The sequence below is a fragment of the Peromyscus leucopus genome, chromosome 20 (genome assembly GCF_004664715.2).
Source record: "Peromyscus leucopus breed LL Stock chromosome 20, UCI_PerLeu_2.1, whole genome shotgun sequence".
Taxonomy (NCBI): Eukaryota; Metazoa; Chordata; class Mammalia; order Rodentia; family Cricetidae; genus Peromyscus; species Peromyscus leucopus.
Genome location: NC_051080.1, coordinates 15,693,468 through 15,716,640, shown reverse-complemented (window position 1 = coordinate 15,716,640; position 23,173 = coordinate 15,693,468). Strand labels below are relative to the sequence as shown.

At 47.2% G+C, this 23,173-nt stretch overlaps 1 protein-coding gene across 3 annotated transcripts in view; it reads right to left on the bottom strand.

Annotated features, from left to right (window-relative positions):
• Positions 1–2,014: 2,014 nt before the first annotated feature.
• Brd1 (bromodomain containing 1) overlaps positions 2,015–23,173 on the bottom strand; it is a 45,086-nt gene continuing 23,927 nt past the window's right edge. The window contains exons 6-13 of one of the 3 annotated variants that reach the window (XR_005089622.1): positions 22,882–23,148; positions 16,520–16,833; positions 16,333–16,437; positions 6,077–6,212; positions 5,494–5,621; positions 4,585–4,694; positions 4,229–4,383; positions 2,023–3,182 (exon numbers count right to left, since the gene is read on the bottom strand). Coding sequence is in view for 2 of the 3 variants with exons in the window: in XM_028878170.1 (XP_028734003.1) it covers positions 2,999–3,182; positions 4,229–4,383; positions 4,585–4,694; positions 5,494–5,621; positions 6,077–6,212; positions 16,333–16,833; positions 22,882–23,148 (1,481 nt within the window). In the remaining variant the exon portion in view is untranslated. Of the gene's footprint in view, positions 3,183–4,228; positions 4,384–4,584; positions 4,695–5,493; positions 5,622–6,076; positions 6,213–16,332; positions 16,834–22,881; positions 23,149–23,173 lie in introns of all 3 variants that reach the window. The other 2 variants (XM_028878170.1, XM_028878172.1) reach the window with 2 other exon arrangements.

Below are 23,173 nucleotides of genomic sequence, written 5' to 3'. Positions count from 1 at the left end.
CTCTAAAACTATAAGGGAGCCACCCTCAAATCAATGTTTTTATTTATAAGAGTTGCCGTGGTCATGCCGTCTCTTCATGGCAATAAAAACCCAAGCCAAGCCAGAAGCCCAAACCACACAGCACGGGAACTGGATCCGACTCAAGACCTGGGCTGCTCGGTCTTAGTCACAGCCACTTCTCTTTGATGTCCATGGAGAAACACAATGAGCTAGTCAAAGTACAGAGAGGAGACTGAGTGTTCAGTCGTAAACAGGGCCACACAACACACCCTCACACCCCAAGGCTCAGGGAACATCATGGGAGAGATGAGGAAAATGCAAGGAATGGAAGAGCTACATGACGAAGCTGAGTGTTGCGAGATGCTGTCTTCTGGACATGACGAATCACACTCATGGACCCACAGCAGCCCGCTGCGGTTATATGACAACACCCAGCAAAATCCCAGGTTAGATGAGGCCAGTGATCTCCAGCCCCACTCCTTACTGAGGAGCTGCCGACAATTAACAGCTGCTGGAGGAGGAACTTTTTTGAGGGTGTTCCCACTGGTGAGGTTTCCCATTAACTGGAATTAGTGGCTAGGGAGAGGGACATGGACCTGTTTGGGGGATATGGGAAGAGAGAGGAGGGAAATGGAGGTGGGTATGGTCAGTTTGTTGTGTACACCCGCAGAATTCAAGATTTCTTTTTTTTTGGGGGGGGGAGGGGTTTCGAGACAGGGTTTCTCTGTGTAGCTTTGCGCCTTTCCTGGAACTCACTTGGTAGCCCAGGCTGGCCTCGATCTCACAGAGATCCGCCTGCCTCTGCCTCCCGAGTGCTGGGATTAAAGGCTTGTGTCACCACTGCCCGGCTGATTTCTTTTAAAATCATAATTCAAGAACATTTTGGTTCTTACCAGGCAGGGTTTGTTTCTGTATAGCTTTGGAGCCTGTCCTAGAACTCACTCTGTAGACCAGGCTGGTCTCAAACTCAGAGATTCACCTGCCTCTGCCTTGAGAACATTTCTTTTTTAAAGCAGCTTAAGCCTGTCCCAGAACTGAGGCTGTGGGTGTGATAGGACAGTGGGGCCCTCCTGAGGCACAAAAACATACTCCCTGGTACTAACACAGCCAGGGCCATGGTGACCAACTCAAGATACACACTCTTAGGGGCTCAGTCAGTCAGCATTGAGACTTGCTACTCACCAGGGAGGGTGCTCACACTCCTGCCTCCAGGACTGATGATGCCTGTCGGACTCCAGGGTGACCAGTCACCTAATCTACCTGATATCTACTAAAGCGCTGATGTCAGGGAAGTTCTGGACAGACTGGAATAAATGGCCAGACAACACAGTGGGTACAGGGTGAGATCTGGAAAAGGGGGTTGGAGAGACAGGAAATGAAAACTGGGAAATGCCAGGCTAGCTCTAGAAGAGTTCAGACAATCACTCAGGTGGAGACACTTTGCCCTGGCTTCCCCAGAACCAGGGATGATGAATGACATCACCAAGCCATACTCCTGCAGCAGCTCATACCCACAAGTGCACCAGCTCCAGGCCACAGGCTGTCCCTGGGCAAAGGTCAGCAACAGCTCAAACCAGACTCAACAGCAGGAGGCCAGGTTGGAAGCAGCAGACAACAGGTGGAGAGCCAGCAGCGTCTGCCCACCATGAGCATACAGTCTGGAGGCCTTGGTCCACTCCAGTCTTCCTCACAGAGGTGGGAAGGGATGCTGGGCATGTGAGCATCTGCCAAACACGGGACAAAAACTACCAAAGGAAGACTTTTTATTTTCAAGTTTCTATGGAGATATTACAAACATGTAGACTTAAAAGAACATTTAAATTTTTTAGTAACTATTTAGCTTTAAAATAAAAATATGATTAGGCAAAATAATAAATAATGCCATCCCAGGTGAATTGTTAAAATCAAGTGTGTCAACTACCTGGTCACACCATCCACTCAAGGCCCCAATGCCCTCATACATCTCAGGCTACAGCTCACCCAGCCTCCTAGTGATGCAGGAATGAGAGGGCCACACTGTCCAAATCTTCACTTTATTTTTAATATAAAAATGCAAATTTGGAAACCCACCCTGCCTTTTCCCCCCTAACATAATGCTTTACCTCTTAAAAATAAAAATAAAGTACTAATTCTATATACATCACATGTACCATACAAAAATGTATCCAAAGGTCTATTGCTACCAAAGTGTTCTAAATTAAAACAAGTTACAGAAAGCCCCTCATTGTAAACAAAAGATTACAAGTTACAAAATCAAAGTACACACAGGCCAGTCATGTATATAACCACACAACACATTCTGCTCCCACACCAAAGTTGAATTTTTATGTGCCTGTATAAAAATGCATATCAATATACCTTTGCAAATTTATTTTTCATTATAAAGCAAATGAGTACACTTTCTACAATAAATAACCCGCTGGGAGGCAGGCCTGCAGGAGTCAGGGCGGAGCAGGAGACTCAGGGCAGACAGAAGGATGAGAACGGGCCCTGCCCGGCAGCAGCTGGCGGGACATTTTTTTGGTGATTTGCAAGTGATGCACACAGCATAAATTTATTCCCTCTTTGCACAAAGTACCATTCAAAATAATGTCATTTTCTTTCTTAAAATACACATTTGTCATTGTAAATTTACATCCCGTCTTATTAAATAAGCGGTACTCTGTGTAAAGAGCATGATCTACAAAATTATTAAACATTCAAAAGTCTTAAAAAAAAAAAAAAACTACAGATTAAAGTAAGTGAGGCCGCGGCACCACCAGTGGGACCCCCCCACCGCACTGCTCGGAACACGCCTGCCCCACTTGCAAAGCGCCAAGACAAGATGGTTTCATAGAAAACTTGGAAGTGAAACCTCCCCCTCCCTGGGGAAAAAGAATTAAAGAACTACACCTAGAAAATCAGAATAAGTTAAGTTCTGAACAATATACAAACATGTACAGCTTATTAACACTATGGACAAGGCTCCCGGCTGGCTGTGGCTTTGCTGGAAGCCACCTCAGTCAATGTCACTGAGGTCACTGGCTGGCTCCCCATGGACCCGGCTCAGGTGATTCATGGCTCGATCAAATGCAATCCGCACGGCTTTCCGGATGCTAGAGTTCCTCCCTTCCATCATTTTCAGCTTGTCGATGGTCTCGTCAACACCAAGAGGAACCATCTTGGACTTGGGAAGCCACTGCCTTTTAGAGAGAAGACAGAGCATAAGAACCACCAACCCATTCTCAATATGGTCCACCAACCACCAGCCCCTATGCATAAGAAGGAATCTGGCAGTACACAACCCAAGCTCTCCACGTGCTGGGCCTCAGACAGGATGACTGGGGTGCACAGTGCACCTAGCCCTGTACTCAGGCAGGGCAGAAAAACCATGATAGAACCCTCTTACCCCACCCAACATATCCAAGAGGCTATGGAGGTAAGTTGGGAGCATGCAACTGTGCACACAGAGCAGCCCAAGAATACACATGTATGTGATACACAAGGTAAGCCTAGGTACACACACACATGCACACAAGGGATAAAGCAGCACAGATGTGTGCACATAACACAGGTGGAGTGAACCCTGGAGCAGAGTAAGGAGGCACCCTAGGAAGACTCTAGAAACAGGACCATCAAGTGAGCAAGGCCAATGTAAGCCTCACTGATGAATGCCAGCTGCCAGAGAAGCAGGGCAGGGAGGACAGAGGACCACAGGGGACCTGGTGAGTCCCCAAGAGTGGCCACTCCACAAGGGGCTGTGAAGCTCCTCCTAGTCCTAAGATCTCCCAATCATAAATGGCCACATAGGAAAGGTCTGGACTCAACTAAATATGGTCCAGATGTCAGCAGGTAACACTCAATTTAGGATCTCAACCATGGCACAATAGGGGTCTCAATAGCTGTGGGTGAAGGCAGGACAGGGGAGATGGACAGGGAACTCCAGGAAGGGGTGAAGCTTGTGTCTTAGCAAAGCAGTAGAGTCAGAAAGGCCATGCAAGGGAACCTGGAGCAAGAAATAGAGACAGCCTGAGCCACCCAGGAATCTGGTAAGTGACAGGAGCTGTCAGATGGGAAGTGACCAACACTTCACAATCCCTTTGATGTCACTGGACAGTGCCCTTCTCGACAGACAAGGACCAGGACACAGACTACCTGGAGACACCCTGACTCAGCACGGGTCAAGCCAAGTCCTGGGACTACTAGGACCCAGCTCTGCCTGCTGCAGAGCCCAAGACACCACACTCACCAGCTTCTCTTATTGTCGAAAAACAAAACAAGGAACAGCTTCTCCTCAGACTTGGTCTGCATGTGCTCACCGATCTTCAGCACATCCAGGGGTGGAGCGGGGATGGTGACACCATTGTGGTGGCCAGGCACTCGTGGCATCTTGGGGTCAATGATCTGCCAAGGACATGCTCCAGTCACTCAAAGTATTCTCAAACTCAGAGCCACATGCCTTACACAGCCACTCACACACCTGCCTCCAGAGTCATGACAACACACATACACCCTTGGCAGCACAGAACTGCAAGGTACAGAGCATGCACTGGGGCCCCATCCCAGGTCCCACCAGAAGACCCTACTCGCAACCTTCAGACTCACCAGTGCTGGGTAGGAGGGATAGCCGCTGCACTTGGCCCATACCACTTTCAGGGGCTCCAGGACAGAGGCAGCAGCATCAGTGGAAATCCACATGCTATTCTGTCCCACCTCTAGGAAAAAAGGAACCCCAGAATCAGGACCAGCAGGAGAACCCCCAACATACCCAGCACAGCCACATAAAAGCCCCCACCCAGACCCCAGCTTCCCTAGCTACTGGAGCAGGACAGTCTCATAGCACCACCTCAGTCCAGGAAAGGCAGATTACCTCACTTCTTCCTGTGGAGGTCAGGTATAGAAGCCTGTCAAAGGCCTCCCTGCCTCCCACCCTCCCCAGTTCTAAGGCCTATGAATGACTCCAGGTCCCCAATACCTCACCACACTTGAACTCTAAAGATGGGTTTTTTGGCATGTATCAGATGCCTATTACATAACCAAAAACCTAAGGCCAACTCCTGGCTTGCTCCACCACCACCTTGCTCTTCCAAGCCTCACTAAGTACATCCAGCAGCCCAAAACACACCGTGGCCTGAAGCTAGGAATGACTACCCTGCCACAGCATTCAGTTGTCAAAGCAGATAGCCTTGACAGATCCTGGCCTGGACAAACCTGATGATCAGGAACTATGCAGAACCAAGTGTACCCTAGCACAACAGAGTCATTCCTTCCCCATAGACTCTGTCATACAATGCAGCCCAGGACAGGCCTGAAACCCTGTTCAGCAACCCTCTGGTGGATAAAGCATAAGTCCACACCTTTTCTCAAATGGGAGGGCTTGACTCACAGCCCCAAGCCACCAAGACCAGACTCTGTTCTGGGAGACCTCACCTCTCTAACCATTGTATTACGAAATGCCCACCAAAAAAATAAAAAATAAAATAATTTAAAAAAGAAAAAGTGTATCCAACTCACCAGCTGCAATCCTGGCCGCCTTAGCATAGTTCCCATTTTCAATACAGGATATCAGCTCACTGCGGTCTTCTAGTGTGTGTCTTCGCACAAGGGCAGGCTTCCCTCGCCCACACTTGGGTGTGCTAAAACTTGGGGAGAAAAAGCAGAGATGAGTCAAATGAGACTACAGTGAAGAGCCCCATGCCTGTGGCTTCATTGTACATCAGGTGCCAGGCTGCCAAGGGTATAGAGACCCAAGAAAAGTGAGCCTATCCCAAGGAGGGTACTCAGGCTACCCTTACCCAACCGACACAGTAGTCGCCATAGAACAAACAGGCAGGGCTATGCAGACCACAACCTCAATAAGAGAAAGATTTGGGGAGTAGTAAGTATAAAGTGCAAGTTAATTATACACTAACTTAGATTAACCTTTTATATAGATTTACTTCTGGCTTCCAGTTAAATCTACCAAGTAGATCAATTGATCTCATAAGAAACTTTCCCTGAACGGCAAAGCACACATATCAACTAAACTCTAGGGAAGCCTTTCTCAAGAGATCTTCAGATGAAAGCCACGTACCCTGCCCCAGAGAACAGGACCTACCTTGAGTCGCAGAGTGGGCTGTTGCTGGAACAAATACTGGATTCAGATGCACAGCGCCGTCGGGGCGCAGCTCTCCTCCCCAGGCCACTGCCCGGCTCCTGCTCGCTTCGGGTACCCCCAAAGCCATTGGTGAGACCTGGAACACAAGAAGCAGACAGATGCACGGTCACCTACCCCAAAGCAGCAGCTCAAGCCCAACTTATTCCTACACTTCTATCTTCTTTAAAATTAGAATATATTTTCCAAATAACTTCGTTTTTGTAAGACAGGGTCTCGATCAGGCGGTGGTGGCGCACGCCTTTAATCCCAGCACTCAGGAGGCAGAGGCAGGTGGATCTCTGTGAGTTCGAGGCCAGCCTGGGCTACAGAGTGAGTTCCAGGAAAGGCGCAAAGCTACACAGAGAAACCCTGTCTCGAGGGAAAAAAAAGAAAACAAAAAGACAGGGTCTCTAGAGCCCAGGTTGCTCTTGAATTCCTGGTCCTCCTGCTTCCAACCTCGAGAATGCTAGGATTAGTCAGGAGCCACCACACCTGGTTCATGTGGTGCTGGGGATCAAAGCCAGGGTTTGTGCATGCCAGCTAAGCACTCCACCACCTGAGTTACAGCTCCAGCCCCACAAAGAACATTTGGTACAGACAAACCTGAGTCTTTGCTGAGTGAGATAAACACAACAGATCACAGTAAGAGCAGTCAAGGCAGTTCCACACTCAACATGTAATTTCAACAAGTCCCATAAATGCAAAGCAAGAGAATCTGCTACCACTCCCCAAATTAACACATCACATGCACTTCCATGAGCTTCCAACAAAGCCAGACTGTCCACTCTACAAGGAATGAGTGGTGTCTAGACAAGGGCTCTCCACTACCCTAGAGTGGTGGATTTTTAAAAGTTTTTAAAAAGTTTAAAAAGTTTTTAAAAAGCTTTTTAAAAGTTTTTAAAACAACAACAAAAACAAACAACCCCCCCAAACCAAAAACCAAAACAAATAACCCAACCAGGACTAGTAGGCCCTGGATTTCACCAGGAACATGGGGACGTGTGTGTGTGTGTGTGTGTGTGTGTGTGTGTGTGTGTGTGTGTGTGTGTGTGTGTTTCAAAATATAGGTGTTAACAAGAACTTTTTGTTTGTTTGAGACCGGATTTCTCTGTGTAGTTTTGGTGCCTGTCCTGGATCTCACTCTGTAGACCAAGCTGGCCTCAAACTCACAGAGATCCACCTGGTTCTGCCTCCCGAATTCTGGGATTAAAGTCATGCACCACCACTGCCCAGCAACAAGAACTTTTTAAAAATGCTGAATGAAACACTTTAAAACTAGAAAGCTGGGCTAGAGAGATGGCTCAGAGGTTAATGCTGTTCTTCCAGAGGTCCTGAGTTCAATTCCCAGTAATCATATGGTGGCTCACAACCATCCGTAATGAGATCTGGTTCCCTCTTCTGGCCTGCAGGCAAACATGCAGGCAGAACACTGTGTATATATAATAAATAAATAAATCTTTAAAAAAAAAGTGTGGGCCCGAGGCACCTGAACAATCCTCAAGTCCCCAAGCACCAAAGCTCATGGAGCTCTGCCCCAGCTGAGGCAAACCACTACTACACACCTCCCCCACAGACACCTGACCCACATTGGTGACCAGATAAATGAATGTCTGGACAAACACAACCACATCATCTTGATATTTGAAAAGTATTTTAATAAAGACAAATCTGAGTCAATGCAACCACCATATTCCTCCCCCAAAAAGTCTAATCTTCCATTTAAGTCAGTAAGTAGAAAAAAAAGGCACAACCATGGCCCCTGCAGAGCTCCCTGAATCAGGAGGCTCATGCCCCCATGTTGTATGCTTGCCTGGCTCCTTCTGGCTGCACCAGCTCGAGACAGGGAAGGGGACAGAAATGGGAGACTGGCAATACTTTTTTTCATACATGCCCATCCTCCCATATCCTTAAAAATGTTAAAAAAAAAAACTATTTTCAAAGTAAAACGTAAACTTCACATTTTCTTAGTAATATTTGAGGTGACTGTCTAGAAACAAGGTTTTCATTGCGTTCTCCCACACCACACCTGTGAAAAGGACCTGCTTGTGCTGACAAGGCCTCTGAGAAGCCTCTTATTTGATCAATGGCAAAGCAGAAGGCACATGACAGGAAAGAAGCCCCACCCAACTCTTAAAGGGTCTCCATGCCCGAGTTCTTAGGAGGCAGTGGAATATGCTGCTGCCTTTGGGGGGAGGGGACAACACCCACTGACTTGGGTCAGCAGATTCAACACAGGCCGCCCTCCCAACCTGGATGGACTGACAGGGGCAAAGTCCTTGCTCCAGGGCCCAAAATTATAGGGAAGACTGCAAGCCTGGAATTATCTGCCACTGCTAGGCTGAGCAGGCAACAGCAGGCAGGTCTGAGGAGTCTGAAGGTCTTGGACAAGCAGGTCCCCATCACTGGCATCTCTGTCCTAGGAAGAAGGCCCAGGATAGGACCCAGAAGCACAGCCCATGTACAATTCGTGTTCCCAGCAAGGATGGCCACAGCAAGGTGCCTTGTTGGGGCCTAAACAGCCCCTAGAAGAAAAAGGGAAAAACTAGGGTTTATAATTCTGGGAAGGAAAAAATATGATTAAATGTCTCTCTCTAGTTTTCCCAAGAGTTTAATTATCAGGGCACACTGCATCTGGGCTCCCAAGTCCACACAAACTTTTTCACACAGTATATAAAAACACACACACCACCTTGAAGAGAAGCTGGCACAGCCCCTGTGAAACTTGAGAAGCTTCCAGGAAAGACCCCTGGGGCCTGCTGAACAAAGCAGCTCTCCAGGCCTGCTTTCCAGGGGTGCAGCAGCCCAAACAGAACAAAAGTGTTAATGGCCCAACCAGATTCTTGAGGGTTTCCAAGGCCTGAACATGTCCTGAGAGGCAATATGGGCCAGAGACCCAAGCTTGAAAAGCTCTTCTTGCAGCCACTGCCTGGAGAAGACATGGCTTTGACACAAAGCCAGGTGTGAGCCCTCTCTGCCTCTACCTCCTTTGTGATCCACTTGCTCTATTGTTTCTCCCACCAGTTGTAGGATGGGAAACAAAATACCTTCCTAGCTCTGAGGCTTACAGTCTAAGATCATACACATCCCCGCCGCCCTTGACAATCCAAACAGAAAGATGAGATGACTCCTAGACAGAGCCAGTGACCCCAAGCACATGTTGCAGAGGGTTCTGAAGTCTCCAAAGGCTAAGCAGAGCCCAAACACCTTGCTCAGGCCCAGAAGACACCACAAATGTGCCACTGCAACTAAGCCCCAAAGTATGCCCAGCCCCAAGCTTTTAAGTTGGCCCAGGTTTCCTACAGGACAACTGTAGTCCACAGAGGGGCCAGTAAAGGACCCCCTGAGGTGCTTGGGTCTCCACTCTGAAAAGCTCACACCCACAGGCCAGGGAGGAGTCTCAGGTGGTCTACATGCAAAGCTGAGGCATGAAAGTGGGAGAGCAGGGACACGATCCGAGCAGGGACACGATCCTTTTTATCCTGGGCTCCCAACCTGCACTATGCCAAGAGCCCACAAGGCTGTGGCCAAGTGAGAATATCAGGCCTGCCTGGTAAACTGGATTGACCAGCCTCTCCACCCTCTACTGACCCCACATGGCCTATGAGATGTACCTGAGAGTGTGGCCACTGTATGCATCTTTGCTGCTACTCCCACCACCAGCTACTACCTCAGAGTCCACTGACTCATCTGAAACATGACAGCACAGGATCATGCTGCCCAAAGCTCCAACTTGTTCCCACCTACTGCACATCGACAAGCTTGTGTCCCATGCTGGACACTGTGCCCCATGCTGGACACTGTGCCCCAGGCTAGGAATGCAACCATTTCAGGGTGGTGGCAGAAGTATCTAATATCCCCATGACACTTGACTTTGTTGTCTCCTAAAGAGCCACACACTGGGCACATCTTTCAACCTTTCAATAAAAGCACAGCAAACAATACCGCCCACCCACCACCCGCTTTTCCTGAGTATGGTCTATAAAGACACAGCTTCGTATGGCCAAGACAGGCCAGAGGCCAGGCCAAAATGCCCAGTAAAGGGCAATTCCAGCAGGACTTCTCGGTTGGCTCAGCAGGCATTCGTACAGCTACCAACAAGACTAACAATGCTTAATAACCCAAGAGAAGCTGAAGAAGAAAGAAGGGAAATCAGGCAGAGGACAAAGAAATAACACGCTAACAGCCAAGTAAGGAGCACTAGTTAGGCCTCATCTGAGGCAGTCCCTTCAGACACCTAGCCCAGGATGCCCTAACCAGAGCCCCCAGTCATCACAGGCCAGTTCTGGACATGCTCAGGACGTGGCTCAAACTGTTGGATTATGTTGTTCAAGCTACAGCAGGTTCTGCCACAGCATTAGGCATTCCTTCATATCTATCCACCAGGAAGAACTGAGGCGCCGAACCGTCTGCTCAGCACCAGGGCTGCTCTCACTGCTGGGCTGACTTAGAGAGGGGTGAGCTGGCCAGGGAGAGAGATCTCCTCCAAGGGTAGGTGTCTGAGTGTCTGTTTAAAGGACGGCTCAACAGGTGATTCCAATGTGATCCTCAAGAACTAGGAGCAAGGCAAGGAGGCAGTGAAGCTTTGCATTCCAAGAGGCCATTTAGCAGAACTCCAATCCAAGTCGAGGTTAAAAGAAAAGGATTAGGATCCAAAGAGTGAGCTACCCAAGCACATTAGTGGTTAACTGAGAACCGGAAAACAGTGAGAACCATTTAGTCTGACTGCAAGTGCAGGAATCATCTCCTCCCTCAACAGTCTATGGCCATGGAAGACATTTGGCTTGCTCACCACCACCCATTTCAATGAGAATCTCCACACCAGGAGTACAAGAGGTGACACAGGTCCTGGCCTGATGGTCCATTGATGGAAATAAACAAGCAGGCAGAGTAAAGAATCTATGACACAGAGCCAGCTCCAAAAAAATGTGACATCATAAAATCTGCCCACATGTCCTGCCCATCCTGCAGGCAATGAGCAAGTGAGCCCTGTGGGTGGGCAGTTTTAAAGTAAATGAGTCCGTACTTAATCTAACTTGGAATCTTGCAGTGCACTGAGGAGCACCAGAGAAGTCCCTACACGTTCACAGCGCCAGATGAACTGGGAAAGATCAGAAGTTCTGAATACTCCAAGTCCTCAAACAGCGAAGAACTGCAACTTGGAACAAGAAATCCAGGTGCGCAGAGAGCACCAGAAGGTTCGGGTGGAGGCGCAGCCAGCACCGATGGGAGGATGGGCCCATTCAGCCCGTGCCTGGCCCACCAAGGGCCAGGCAGATGCAGCAGTGGACGCCTCCTGCTCCTGAGGGTCAGATCTTAGTGCTAATAAGGCTCCCAGCTGCTCAGGAGTGCGTTTAGGAATTCACCATGCATCCACTGAAATCTACTGCCATTCTGGAATAAGAAAGCAGAAATCTCAGTCAAGATCAAAGGTACCAGGGTCACATGTCCTAAAGGTCTACAGTTAAGACTGCTTGGGACTCACCGTTATCACTGAGCACCCAAAAAGAACTCCACTCAGATGTACAAACCAGCAACATCTCATGAACTCCATGGTTAACAGCCCACAGGTGACAAATGGTCTAGCAGAGCCCATATGGCCAACTGGGCTGCCTGGCAGAAGATGCCACATACACACAGCAAGAGCTCTGGACAGCAGCTACACGGTGGGAGCTTTCCCTGCAGTGTCCTGCAGGGTCAACAGACTTTCTGCTGCTGATAGATAGGAACCTTGAGGAGGCAGAAAGCCATTTCCACTCCATCCCGTGTACACGTCAGCTGGTACTGAGACACTCACTGAGCATACTGTGACTAGTTTAGCAACACAGGAAGGGTTTCCAGTGAACTCAAAAAGGCACCAGAGTCCTTCACTAAATGTGGCTAGGAAAAGCTCAATCTGTAGTTACAGAAACTCCCAAGAAGTCAAACAGCTTCAGCTTCAGTCTTTACTTCCAGTGGCAGATTGAAATGCTTCACAGAAACTGGGTTTATCAGGGGCTGGACAGATGGCTCAGTGGTTTAGAGCACCACCTGCTCTTCCAGAGGACCCGTGTTCAATTCCCATCACCCACGTGGCAGCTCACAACTGTCCGTAACTCCAGTTCCAGGGCATTGGACACCCTCACACAGACATTCATATAGTCAAAACACCAATGCACATAAAATAAAAATAATGTTTTTTAAAAAAGAAACAGGATTTTATCAAATTTTAAAATGCTATTGTCAACTCATCGAAAAAAGAGGGCATTGGAAGAAAAGTTTCTATGAAATTACTGAATACAAAATAAAAATTAAATTAGCTGGATCTGTTGGTATAGGCCTGTAACCTCAGCTACTTCAGAAGCTGAGGTAAGACGCTAAAGAGTTGTGGCCTATAAGTTATAGGAAAGGTTCAAGGCCAGTCTGTCTCAAAATGTTTAAAAAGGGGCCAGCAAGGTGGGTCAGTGAAAAGGTACTTGCTACACAAGTCTGATGCATCCTTGGGACTCAAATAGTAGAGAGAATATTCTGACCTACACACACATTGTAGCATGTACGCAAACACACAAGTAAATAAAACTAAAAAAAAAATAAAAATAAAAAGGGTTCCATGGTACACAACTGGCCACAAGGCTCTGAAGTCAATCTGCAGTTCCAATGCATGTGGGGGTGGGGGTGGGGGTGCTCCCCAGCATCACACACACAAAAGAAAAAAAATTTTTTAAAGAGTTATTTTGTACCAAAAATCACAACTTATTGCCTTTGGCAAGAAATTCTCTTCTGGGTGTGGTGCTTCTGGTGGGGGAAACCCAACAGATGGAGACAGGAAGAGATGAAGAGGTGTCCACAGCCTACTGACACTACCAAGCCAGCCGTTCCCACTCAACTCTCTGACCTGACCACCTGGCAAGGCTCCAGAAAACAGAACTCACTCATCAGCAAGGCCTATGTGTTGTTCCCTGCTGACATGAAGAGCAAGCACCCGACACTGGAGTGCCTGGAAGGAAATGCAATTTTCCTCAGTCGTGGTTTGAATGAGAACGAATCCCTAAGATGATATATTTGAATACTTGGTCCTCAGTTGGTGGAACTGTTTGGGAAGGATTAGAAGGTAGGAGGAGGCCTTATAAGAGGAGGTGTGTCACTGGTGATAGGTTTTCAGGCTCAAAAGCTCAGGCCATTCCCAGTTAGCTCTCCTCCTCTCTGCCTCATGTTTGTGGACCAGATACACGCTCTCAGCTAATTCTCCAGCACCATGATGGTTTTGGACTCTAACCCTCTGGGACCATGAGCCATAAATTAAATGCTTTCTTTTACAAGTTACTCTTTACAACAATAAAAAAGTAACTAAGACAGAGCTGTTATCAGGAGTCGGGTATTACTAGGACAGGCCTGACCATGATGCTTGTTGGACTATTACAGAAGACTTCAGGACTTCGGAATAGAAAATGAGTTGAACGTTCTAAGTAGGGCTAAATGGCCACCCTAATAGAAGCTCAGAAGACAGTAGCCCTGAGAGCAATGTAGACAGACTAACAGACTATAGAGGCCCAGTTCAAGAGGTTTCAGAGTGAAAAAACATTAGCAACTGGTCTAAAGACCATTCTTGTGATATTTTGGCAAAGACTGTAGCTGCTTTTTGTCCTTCTCTTAAAGATCAGCCTGACTGATATGTAAAATTAAATTAAATTATAAAATAAAAATTAAAAAAAAAAAGAATCAGCCTGAGACTAAATTAAAATGTAGGACTAAGTTTTGGGGCAGAGATTTCACCTACTAATGACTCTGTTATATAGTTTCTAGTAATTACTCTTACATATGTCTAGAATGAAAAGAAGCAAGTGGGAGAAAAACAAAGCACAGTCTGAGGAGAGCAAGGATACCACAAAAGCTAGCGCTGGAGCCAAGGCTTGTGCTGAAATAGATAGGAGAAATGAAACAAAGGGAGCAAAGGGAGTGGTATCCTTAGGATGAAATTCTACTCAGCTAATCCTGCAACGTGTGTGTGTGTGTGTGTGTGTGTGTGTGTGTGTGTGTGTGTGTGTGTGTGTGTGTGTGTGTAGGGGGCGTGGGGGGTGGCAGCTAAGGAATTATCCGTACCTAAAGAGCAACAACAAACCAAAGCTTATGCCCATGTAATTCAAGCGGGGCCAGGTCCCATCCCAAGGGCAGCCTAATTTAGTTCTTCAGCCTGGTGGTTCTGACTTCAGTCTTGAAGATACAAGAGTAAAGGAACTGTGGACTCTTCCTCCTCTGCTAAGGAAAGCCACTGAGATCAGGTGTGTGGCCTAGAGGAATCCCTGCATGGGAAGGTCCAGAAAGGCTATTGTGCAAAGCTGTCAAAGTGAGCCTGGATTGTGTTGGAGATCTCAAGATGCTGATGTGCCCAAGTCATGGGATGTCTACCAATGAGAGCTGCATACACAGTGGAACCAGTCCATGAGAGAGATGATATATTTTGCAAAGCCGGAAGGCAAGGGCCATCTAAGCCCTTTGACACTGCACATAGAGCTACATGATTCGGAGTTTACCTGGTGGGTTTAAGTCTTGCTCTGGTCCACTATTTCCTCACTATGCCCCCTTTCCTCCCTTATATGTTGGAAGCATGTGATCTGTTTATTTTGATTTTACAAGAAGTTAAATTAAGAGAGCAAGATTGTGAGACTATGGAGACTTTTGAAATTGGACTAAACGCATTTGGCATTGTGATATGGCCACAAGCCTATAGGGACCCAGGGTTTAAATGAGAATGTCCCTCATAAGATCATATATTTGAATGCATGGTCCCCAGTTGGTATAACTGTTTGGGAAAGATTAGGAGAGCTGACCTTGTTGGGGGTGTGTCGCTGGAGGTGGGTTTTAAGGTTTCAAAAGTCCAGGCCTTTCCCAGTTCACTCTTCTGCTTGCTTGCTCTCTCCCCTCTCCCCCAGGCTTATGAATCAAATGCATGATCTCAGCTAATTCTCTAGCATCACGGGCCTGCTGTCATGCTCCCTTCTAAGATGGTGATGGACCCTGACCCTCCATGAGCCACAAACTCAATGCTTTCTTTCCTAAGTTGCCTTCATCATGGTGTCTCTTCACAGCAATAGAAAAGTAACTGAGACACTTATCTACATGTGCCAGGATAACAGATAATAATAACCAAGCTTTAATCCAGGACCAAAACCAAAAGTACAAACCTATTTCTAACAGAAAGCAAATGTTGACAATCTGATGCCGGTACCAAAGGGCCTAATGACGACAGTCATTGTTCAAGAGCTCTAGCACCACCTTCCCACACTGTGTTCTGGCTGAGGGTAGATAGGAAGTTGTAAGAAAGCTAAGCCAACATTATTCAAGCACTGCACAGGGAATTTTCATGCAGGGCAACATCTTGGGAAATGAAACACAGCTTAGCTCAGTAGTGGAGCCTTGGTGGTGGCTCAGTGGGTGAATTCGCTTGCTGTTAAGCCTGATGACCAGAGTTCAATCCCACATAGTGAAAGGAGATAATCAACTCCCCCAGTTTTCTCTAGATTTATTCCATCTCCCATATGTGTGCACCCTGTGGCATGCTCCAAACCAACCAAATACAGGAATAAACTAATTCAGAACTTTTAAAAAAGACTGTCTCTATTAAAAGGAAAAAAGATTAGCAGTAAATGAGAAATTTTTTGAGTGTGATTATATCAGGCATTAGCAGTACAATGTACATACACTAACAAGCTACCAAAAAAAAACCACTGGAGAAACATTAAAATATCCCTTAAGCCAATTATGCAAAGTGTTGCAAGTAATGAAATGACGGACTGTTTCAGAGCACCCAAGGGACAAGCAGTCTTCAGAAAGGGAACTTCAGAAAGTCTTCAGGTTCAAATCTAGGGCCCTGAGTTTGTGGCAAAGCTCCTAAGTGCCAGGTATGGCCAACTGGCAGGTCACAGGCTACACACATACATGCACACAATAAAGGGTACTCAACCAAACCACATTCGAAGTTGCACTTGATATGTGGAAAAATTAAGGGAAAGAAGAAAGGGGCCAAAGGAAGGGCAGGGCCAACCAGGGCCAGCCATAGCCAGCCCCTGTGCTGCCAAGAGGCTGGATCGAGGCCATTGCCTGAAAAGAGTTCACAGCTTCTGAAAGGAAATCCATGTTGTCTGTCTTCATCTCTAGAAATGAGACTGCTTCAACAACAAGAGCTCAGTCCCCTGGTTCCCCATGAACAGACCCCTGGAGAGGCAGCTGCCCCTGACATTTACCTGTGTCCAGGCGCTTTCCCGGGGACTCCTCCTCCACTTCGGAGTCTCCACATGTGCTCCTCGACCTTTTCCTTGGCTGCAGTAGAGTCTCCAACCTCGGAAGGACTACAGACAAAAAGGTTTTGGTCCCTAGCTGAGGAGAAGTTGGCTGGGTTTCAGTGTTCTTGGCAGACTTTGGGGGGCTTACACTTTTCGATTTGCAGAAGAGAACAGAAGTGCGTCTGTTTACATCGCTTGATGGCTCCGCCACTGCGGAGGCCGCCGCCGCCGCCGGCACATCGCCACTACTGGCGAGGGTGGGCTCTGGAGGGTGTCCGCTTACCAGTGCGCTCTGAGTGCAAGTGCTATGTGATTCATTATCAAATGTGACTCTTTTGAATAGTTTACTCTGCTCGGGGTTGAGTTCTACTGGTTTGAGGGTTGGTGGTTCTGAATTAGTCTCCGAGTTTGAAGGAAGAGGTAATGCATCTGATGGTTCAAGTTTAGGGGGAGATTTATCTCCTGAAAAAATTATAAATAAAGTGATTTTGAAAACTGAAGATTATAAAATCTATTATAAAACTTATATAAATGTGAAGTCCACCAAAACACTAATTCAATTAAGGAAACAGCATCACACACAATGGTCTGCTGAGCAGTGAGCAGCCCGGGGCCATCGGGTAACACTGTGTGTGTTTCCCTAACCAAAGACTGTGGGCCTGGTGTCCTAACCCCAGGTGCACAAGTTACTTTCTGGAAAAAACTTGAGAGAGCATTTCACACACAGCAATATTAAATCTCTTATCTGAGTTCAGGACAATTTCTGCATTGATATTCACTTACCTTGAGGAAGACTAAACATGCACAGAACTAAGGGAGCCTTAAGAGGTTCTCACAGCACTTTATGCTGCACCACAAGGTGGCAAAGAGAAGGAAATCAAATATTAAATCATCTGACCAGGGCTTTCTAAGTCAAAGCCCAAAGCAGTGAGTGGCTGGGGAGGACTCTAACGGAGACAGGACCATCTTCTACTACCTTAAACTAGACAGACCTGTGGGCTGTGGGTACTACCTGTGAGTTCCCCCAACTCTACCTTTACAGCTTTAACAGTAAAAAAATAAAAAAAAGACCCACAAAATTATTTCAACCTCTTTCAGAAGGAATTTACAAATTGCCAACATGGAGGAAAGAGCTGGCTCTGAGGTTAAGAAGAGCACTTGTTGCTCCCGTAAGAGACTCAAGTTCAGTTCCCAGCATCCACGTGGCAGCCAAAAACTCATCTGTAACTCCAGTTCCAGGGATTCCAACACCTTCTTCTGGCCTCTGTGGCACCAGGCATGAATTTGGTGCACTTACATGCAGGTAAAACACTTATATACACATAAAATAAAAATAAAACTTTTTACTAGCATGAACTAATATTGACCTGACATCTTAATCTTTAATTCAAACCCCAGAAAGAAAGAAGTATCGTCCTGTCTTCACACACAAAAAGAACAGAATGGCAGTGAAGCCCACGGTGTAAGATTAGCTTAGGCCCTGCTGGGCTAACTGATTCTGAGATTCTCACTACAGGGCATAGGCCAGAAACCAAGAGCATCAACTGAAACAATCCGGAGTAGCATTTAATTAGTAGGTATGGTTTTTAATTTATTCAAACTACAAACTTCCCATAAAACATTGTCACAATACTTTAAATTCAAGTCACTTTGAAAATGAAAAGCTACACAATTTACAAGCCCCATTTATGTGTCTGGGTCACTTAATTACCTCAGAACCGAAGTTCCAAGACAAAGCAGTTCTCCTAAGGCCCTCCAGTCAGCAACACAAAGCTGAGAGTGACAGCGGCCAGCAAGCAGCCGCTCTTGCACGTGAGGTGGCTTTGGCTAACAGTGTGCATGTGCAGCCTGTTAAAGGCATCTCTGCCACCGAGCGGGGGAGGAGAGCCTCAACAAAAGCCTGTTGTTTAAGAGGTCATTGTTGAAAAGCTTTATCCAGGAGATAAGAGTGCATAAAATGCCATAGGGGCCAAGAAATCTGTACTCAGAGATTAAAATTCCAATGAAGTGGAAATGCTGAATTTTGAATCACTGGCATGTTGGATGATGACAAAAATTCTTTCTGCCCACTTTGGTTAGGTTCATGAACCACTTTAAGAGCACAGCATTTGCACAGCACACAGAACACTGAGAAGATGGGATGAGAAACAGTGCAGAGCTTATGCGTGGCACTCTTGGTGCACATAAACATGAAAACAGAAGTCACTGGCACTGGGTGGTACGTGGGCTGCTACAGGAGCATATGGCTAGGGCAGGTGACCACTACTGGCCTTAATTTCAGTGCCTAATTTGCCTCCTGCCTCCTCTTCCTTCACTGGTCTCTGCCTCCTACCTGAGTCCAAACATCTTACACTGACTGAGATTGCCAATGTCCAATCCAGTCCTATGGCCTCTTCGGGGCCAAGAGCAGCCCCAAAGCAGTACGAGACCAGCAGGGGTGGCACCAGAGGGCCTCCTGCCCGGGGCTCCAGGCACTGCACATCTCCATCCATTCTCTCCACAGCGCTAAAGCACCAAAGACCCATTTTTTGGCCCCAGCTTAACTTTCAGAGTCAGTCACTACCGCCAAGACAACAGGTGAACATGCCTGCCCTTGACACAGAACCTCCAGCACACTCCATTTACTCTCAACCAATGTCTAAATCAAAAGCTGCCTGCCCATGAGGGACGGCATGGCCAAGCACACTCATCTGTGGTCCCATCCACACTCAAGCCATGTGTTCTCCCTGATCTGTGGCAACCTGAGGAGGAGCCCAGGTTCCCAACGACTGCCAAATAGTCCACTGGCATGCTCCTGAGGTGTTACAGAAGGAATCACACTGGATACAGGAGGTTACACAGAGGCCCAAGTGAACCGCCATTTCCAGTAGCCATGGGGCCACCTGGACTACTAAAACTCTGTGATCCTCGGTCTCCTCACCATGCTGAGAACTAGCAACACCGGAAGCTGTCAGGTTCCTTGATGAGTAAACCCTCACTCACTTTAGCACACTGGGCAGCGTCAGCACCACAGCTAACACTCTCATCAGGTCCCTCAGGCAGAAATCTTACTGGCAGTTAATGTACAAATGCAAAACATTTTCATTTTCAAAACCTCACTGTATTCTAACAAATGGACATTGCTTAACTACACGTTCCAGTAACTTCCAGAATCAGCACATCACAACCCAAACATGAGTATGATGTCAGTACTCAAAAAATCCCCAACCAGAAATTACAACATACAGCAGCAAGGCAAAAGCTGCTCTTTTTTCACATGCTGATCGCACAGACATCTACTCAGAACCAGCTAATCCCTGTTTGACCATGACTCTCTATACAAAGCCACCAAGCCAACTGAATGCTTCCACTAAAGCCACAGACAGCTCTGGACACCACAGCAGAGTATGTGGAGACATTCCAACAAACGGCTAGAAACTACACCAACCCCACCAGCCATCTACCTCCTGCTCCCTTCCTCTGGCAGCCCTCAAGAAGAGTTTACACTGTATTCAATGCTGAATGCACATGGGGGTGCATAGAGCAGGAACAGCACATAGCTGGTGTATAAACAGTGATGTCCCAGTGGGGGTGCTGATCTGGCCCAGTCTTCAATAATAGAGAGCTATACCCCACAACTTAGCCACAGACAAGGTGTCAGCCCCATTTACCAGCACACAGACTCTAGTCTCCCCAAAGTCCCTAGTCAATCCACTAAATCCCAATAAATGTAAAGGTCTGTGGGCTCAAGCTTGTCCCACAGGCTTATCATGACCCCATTCTATGTGTCCCTCAGCATTCAACTGGCTGGAATTCTTCAACCTTAAGGTCTTCATGGAAGACCTCCTGACAAACACCCTACCCCTCGAACTGCCCAAGCCGGCCAGAACCAATTTCATTCCTCAAATGTTGGTCTTTTGGGCCTGGCTCCCAACAGCTGTCCTGCTGATGTTTCCTCTAATGCAAACAAACTAAATGTCACAAAACACAAAAGTGTTGTTCAATTAAAAATTAAGTGGGACTGTTTGTTTTACATTAAGGAATGCCTAAGTGTGAAAAATCTATGGTCATTCTCTAAAAATAACAGATTTTTTTTTTTTTTAAATTGGTCACAAGGTCTCAAGGCCCTAGCTGGTCTGGAACTCAATATGTAGACCAGGTTGGCCTTTAAACTCAGTTCTACCTGCCTCTGCCTCTTGGAAATAAAGGCATTTGTGACTGCACCCAACCAAAACACACTTAATGGGGCCCTAAATTCCATTCACACAGCTCTGCCTCAGAATGGACTGTCAGGCTGTGCCCTTCTCCATTCCTCTTTCTCTCAGCTAACAGGAAAATGCTCTTTTCTTGAGGTTTAAACACGGGCCAACAGCAATTCTAGCATTTGGTGCAGCTATCATCAACATGCTTCCTGTAACGTGGCCCAACAGTGCAAAGCACTGGATCTGCTCTTCTATCGGCACTGCTGGCTCTTCCTCCAAGTCAGAGACTTGAAGTAAAAAGAGGACACTCAGCCCTGTAAAGCCAGCACATGAGGAACTTTTAAGGGAGGAAAAATGAAATGCTGCACACAGCTGTGAGGAAAGGTCAGGTTTCTCTTTCAAGAGCAAGCCACTGCATTATCAGTGAGCTGTCCTGCCACCAGATGATTCTTCAGAACACATAATGTACAGGTCACTGGGTGGCTGGACCCAAGGGTCCCCCTCAGCCAGTTCTAGCAGTGGAAAGAGGAGCCTGCACAGGGCTACCATGGGAACCAGGCAATGGCATTACCTGTAACTCACCACAGAGTGCAAAGAATAGCAGTATCTCAGGTGCATCTGTCTGTCTCGGATGCATTTGTCCCACGAACAAATGTTCCTTTAAAAAAAAAAAGCATAGAGGCCGGGCGGTGGTGGCACACGCCTTTAATCCCAGCACTTGGGAGGCAGAGGCAGGCGGATCTCAGTGAGTTCGAGGCCAGCCTGGTCCACAGAGCGAGATTCAGGACAGCCAGGGCAGTTACACAGAGAAACCCTGTCTCGAAGGGAAAAAAAAAAAAAAGCATAGAACCTCCAACAGAGGCAGAAAATTGCCATGTTCTAGTGATCAAGCTTTTAGAGAATAAAATAGGGGGGAAATGTATCACACACTCAAGGATAAAACCCTTACTTTATGGACCCATCCAACCTGTTACCTAAGTAAGGCAAAGAGTGTGTGTGTGAAATTTACAATGGGACACACTCAAAGTAACTTCTAAGGCCAGGAGAACTCAGTGGCATTAGCCCTAGCTTCTGCTGGTTGCCAAGCACAACCGCATAAAAGAAGCAACCAGAGAAAGAAGGGGAAAGTGGGCTACAAGACTGTCACCAACTGTTAATCTATAAGACTGAATGAAACATGGCACAAACCTACTGAAACAATGTCATTACGAGGAGCAGGTCAGAGCCACATCTACTGATGCAGACAGCCATACAGATCAAAATGCAAACTACAATAGTATGGGTCTTGTTTTAATGTTTTCTATTCCTATTTGGATGGGGCAGGAAAAATAGAGGGAGATCACAAGCCAAACTGCTAACAACTGGCACAAGCAGCTCTTATTCTTCTTTCCATCTCATGGAACTAAAATGTGGTGAGAGTGAGGAAGGGGATTAAAGGGTGCTAAGACTCTCTAAATTCTCCCCAACACACACACACACACACACACACACACACACACACACACACACACACACACACGATGACCTTCTTATCATGCAGGTACCCCACTGGGAAGATCAGTCTCTCCTATCTCCTCCTGCCCCATCCTAACATCTTGACTGTCTGTCTCTTTCCCCTGATGCCACTCAATGCTTCTAGGACAACATGGTGCCCACTGAAGGTGACCCACAAGAAAGGTCTCAGGTTGCTGGGAAAGTGTCTGGGAGTAGGCCTGCGCCAAGAAGTACCTCAGTCTCCTTCCCACCCCCACACCCTGAGCTGGGGGTACTCTGGCAAAACTACTTTTTAAACATCTTTCAGAAATTTGTCACGAAGTCAGCAAGATACCTTAGAGGGGAGAGGTGCTGACAAGGCCTGACCACCTGAGTTCCATCCCCAGATCCTGTACGGTGCCAGGAGAGAACCAGCTCACACTAGTGTCCTCTGACCTACACACACACAGTCAAAACTATTTTAGGCTGTCTAACCATCTAATACTCTGCCTCAATCCACAAAATACAACATAGGTGTTTCTTACTTCTACCCCAGAAGCCACCTTCAACACAGTATCCGATCTAAACTATCCTTTTAAGTCTTTCAGGCTCAAGTTACAGAAAATCTCATTCCATGCCTTTAAGCTTGTAAACTAAGCGCCAAAATACACACAGCCAGCGCACACCAGAACATCCTTTCAAAGGGCAACAAAAACCTGGAAGGAATAGCCAGTGATCACAGTTCTAGGACCTTCAAAACGTACAAATGCATGATTACTACAGAGCATCACTCACGCCTGAAAAGAGACACCCATGTCCATGGGTGTGGCCCTCCCACTCCCTCGTGTGTGCTTACCTTCCTCCCCTGTGTCCGGCCCCAGTGGAGCAGCCTCGTCTTCAAAGCCTCCTGTTCCTGTCCCTGCCCCTACGGATGGGGACTGGCTGTGCTGCTGGCTCAGCTTGTTTCGGAGAAGAGCAATCTCTTTTTTGAGCAGCTTTGCCCGTTTACTCCGTGAGCCGCTGGACTTCATGGAGCAGGTGAGGTCCAACTTGTCCAGTAGCTCTCTCAACTGCTCCTCCAAGCCCATGTGGGCCCTGTTGGCTGGGTCCAGCAACCTGTCCACTGAACCAAAGAACACGCATCATTA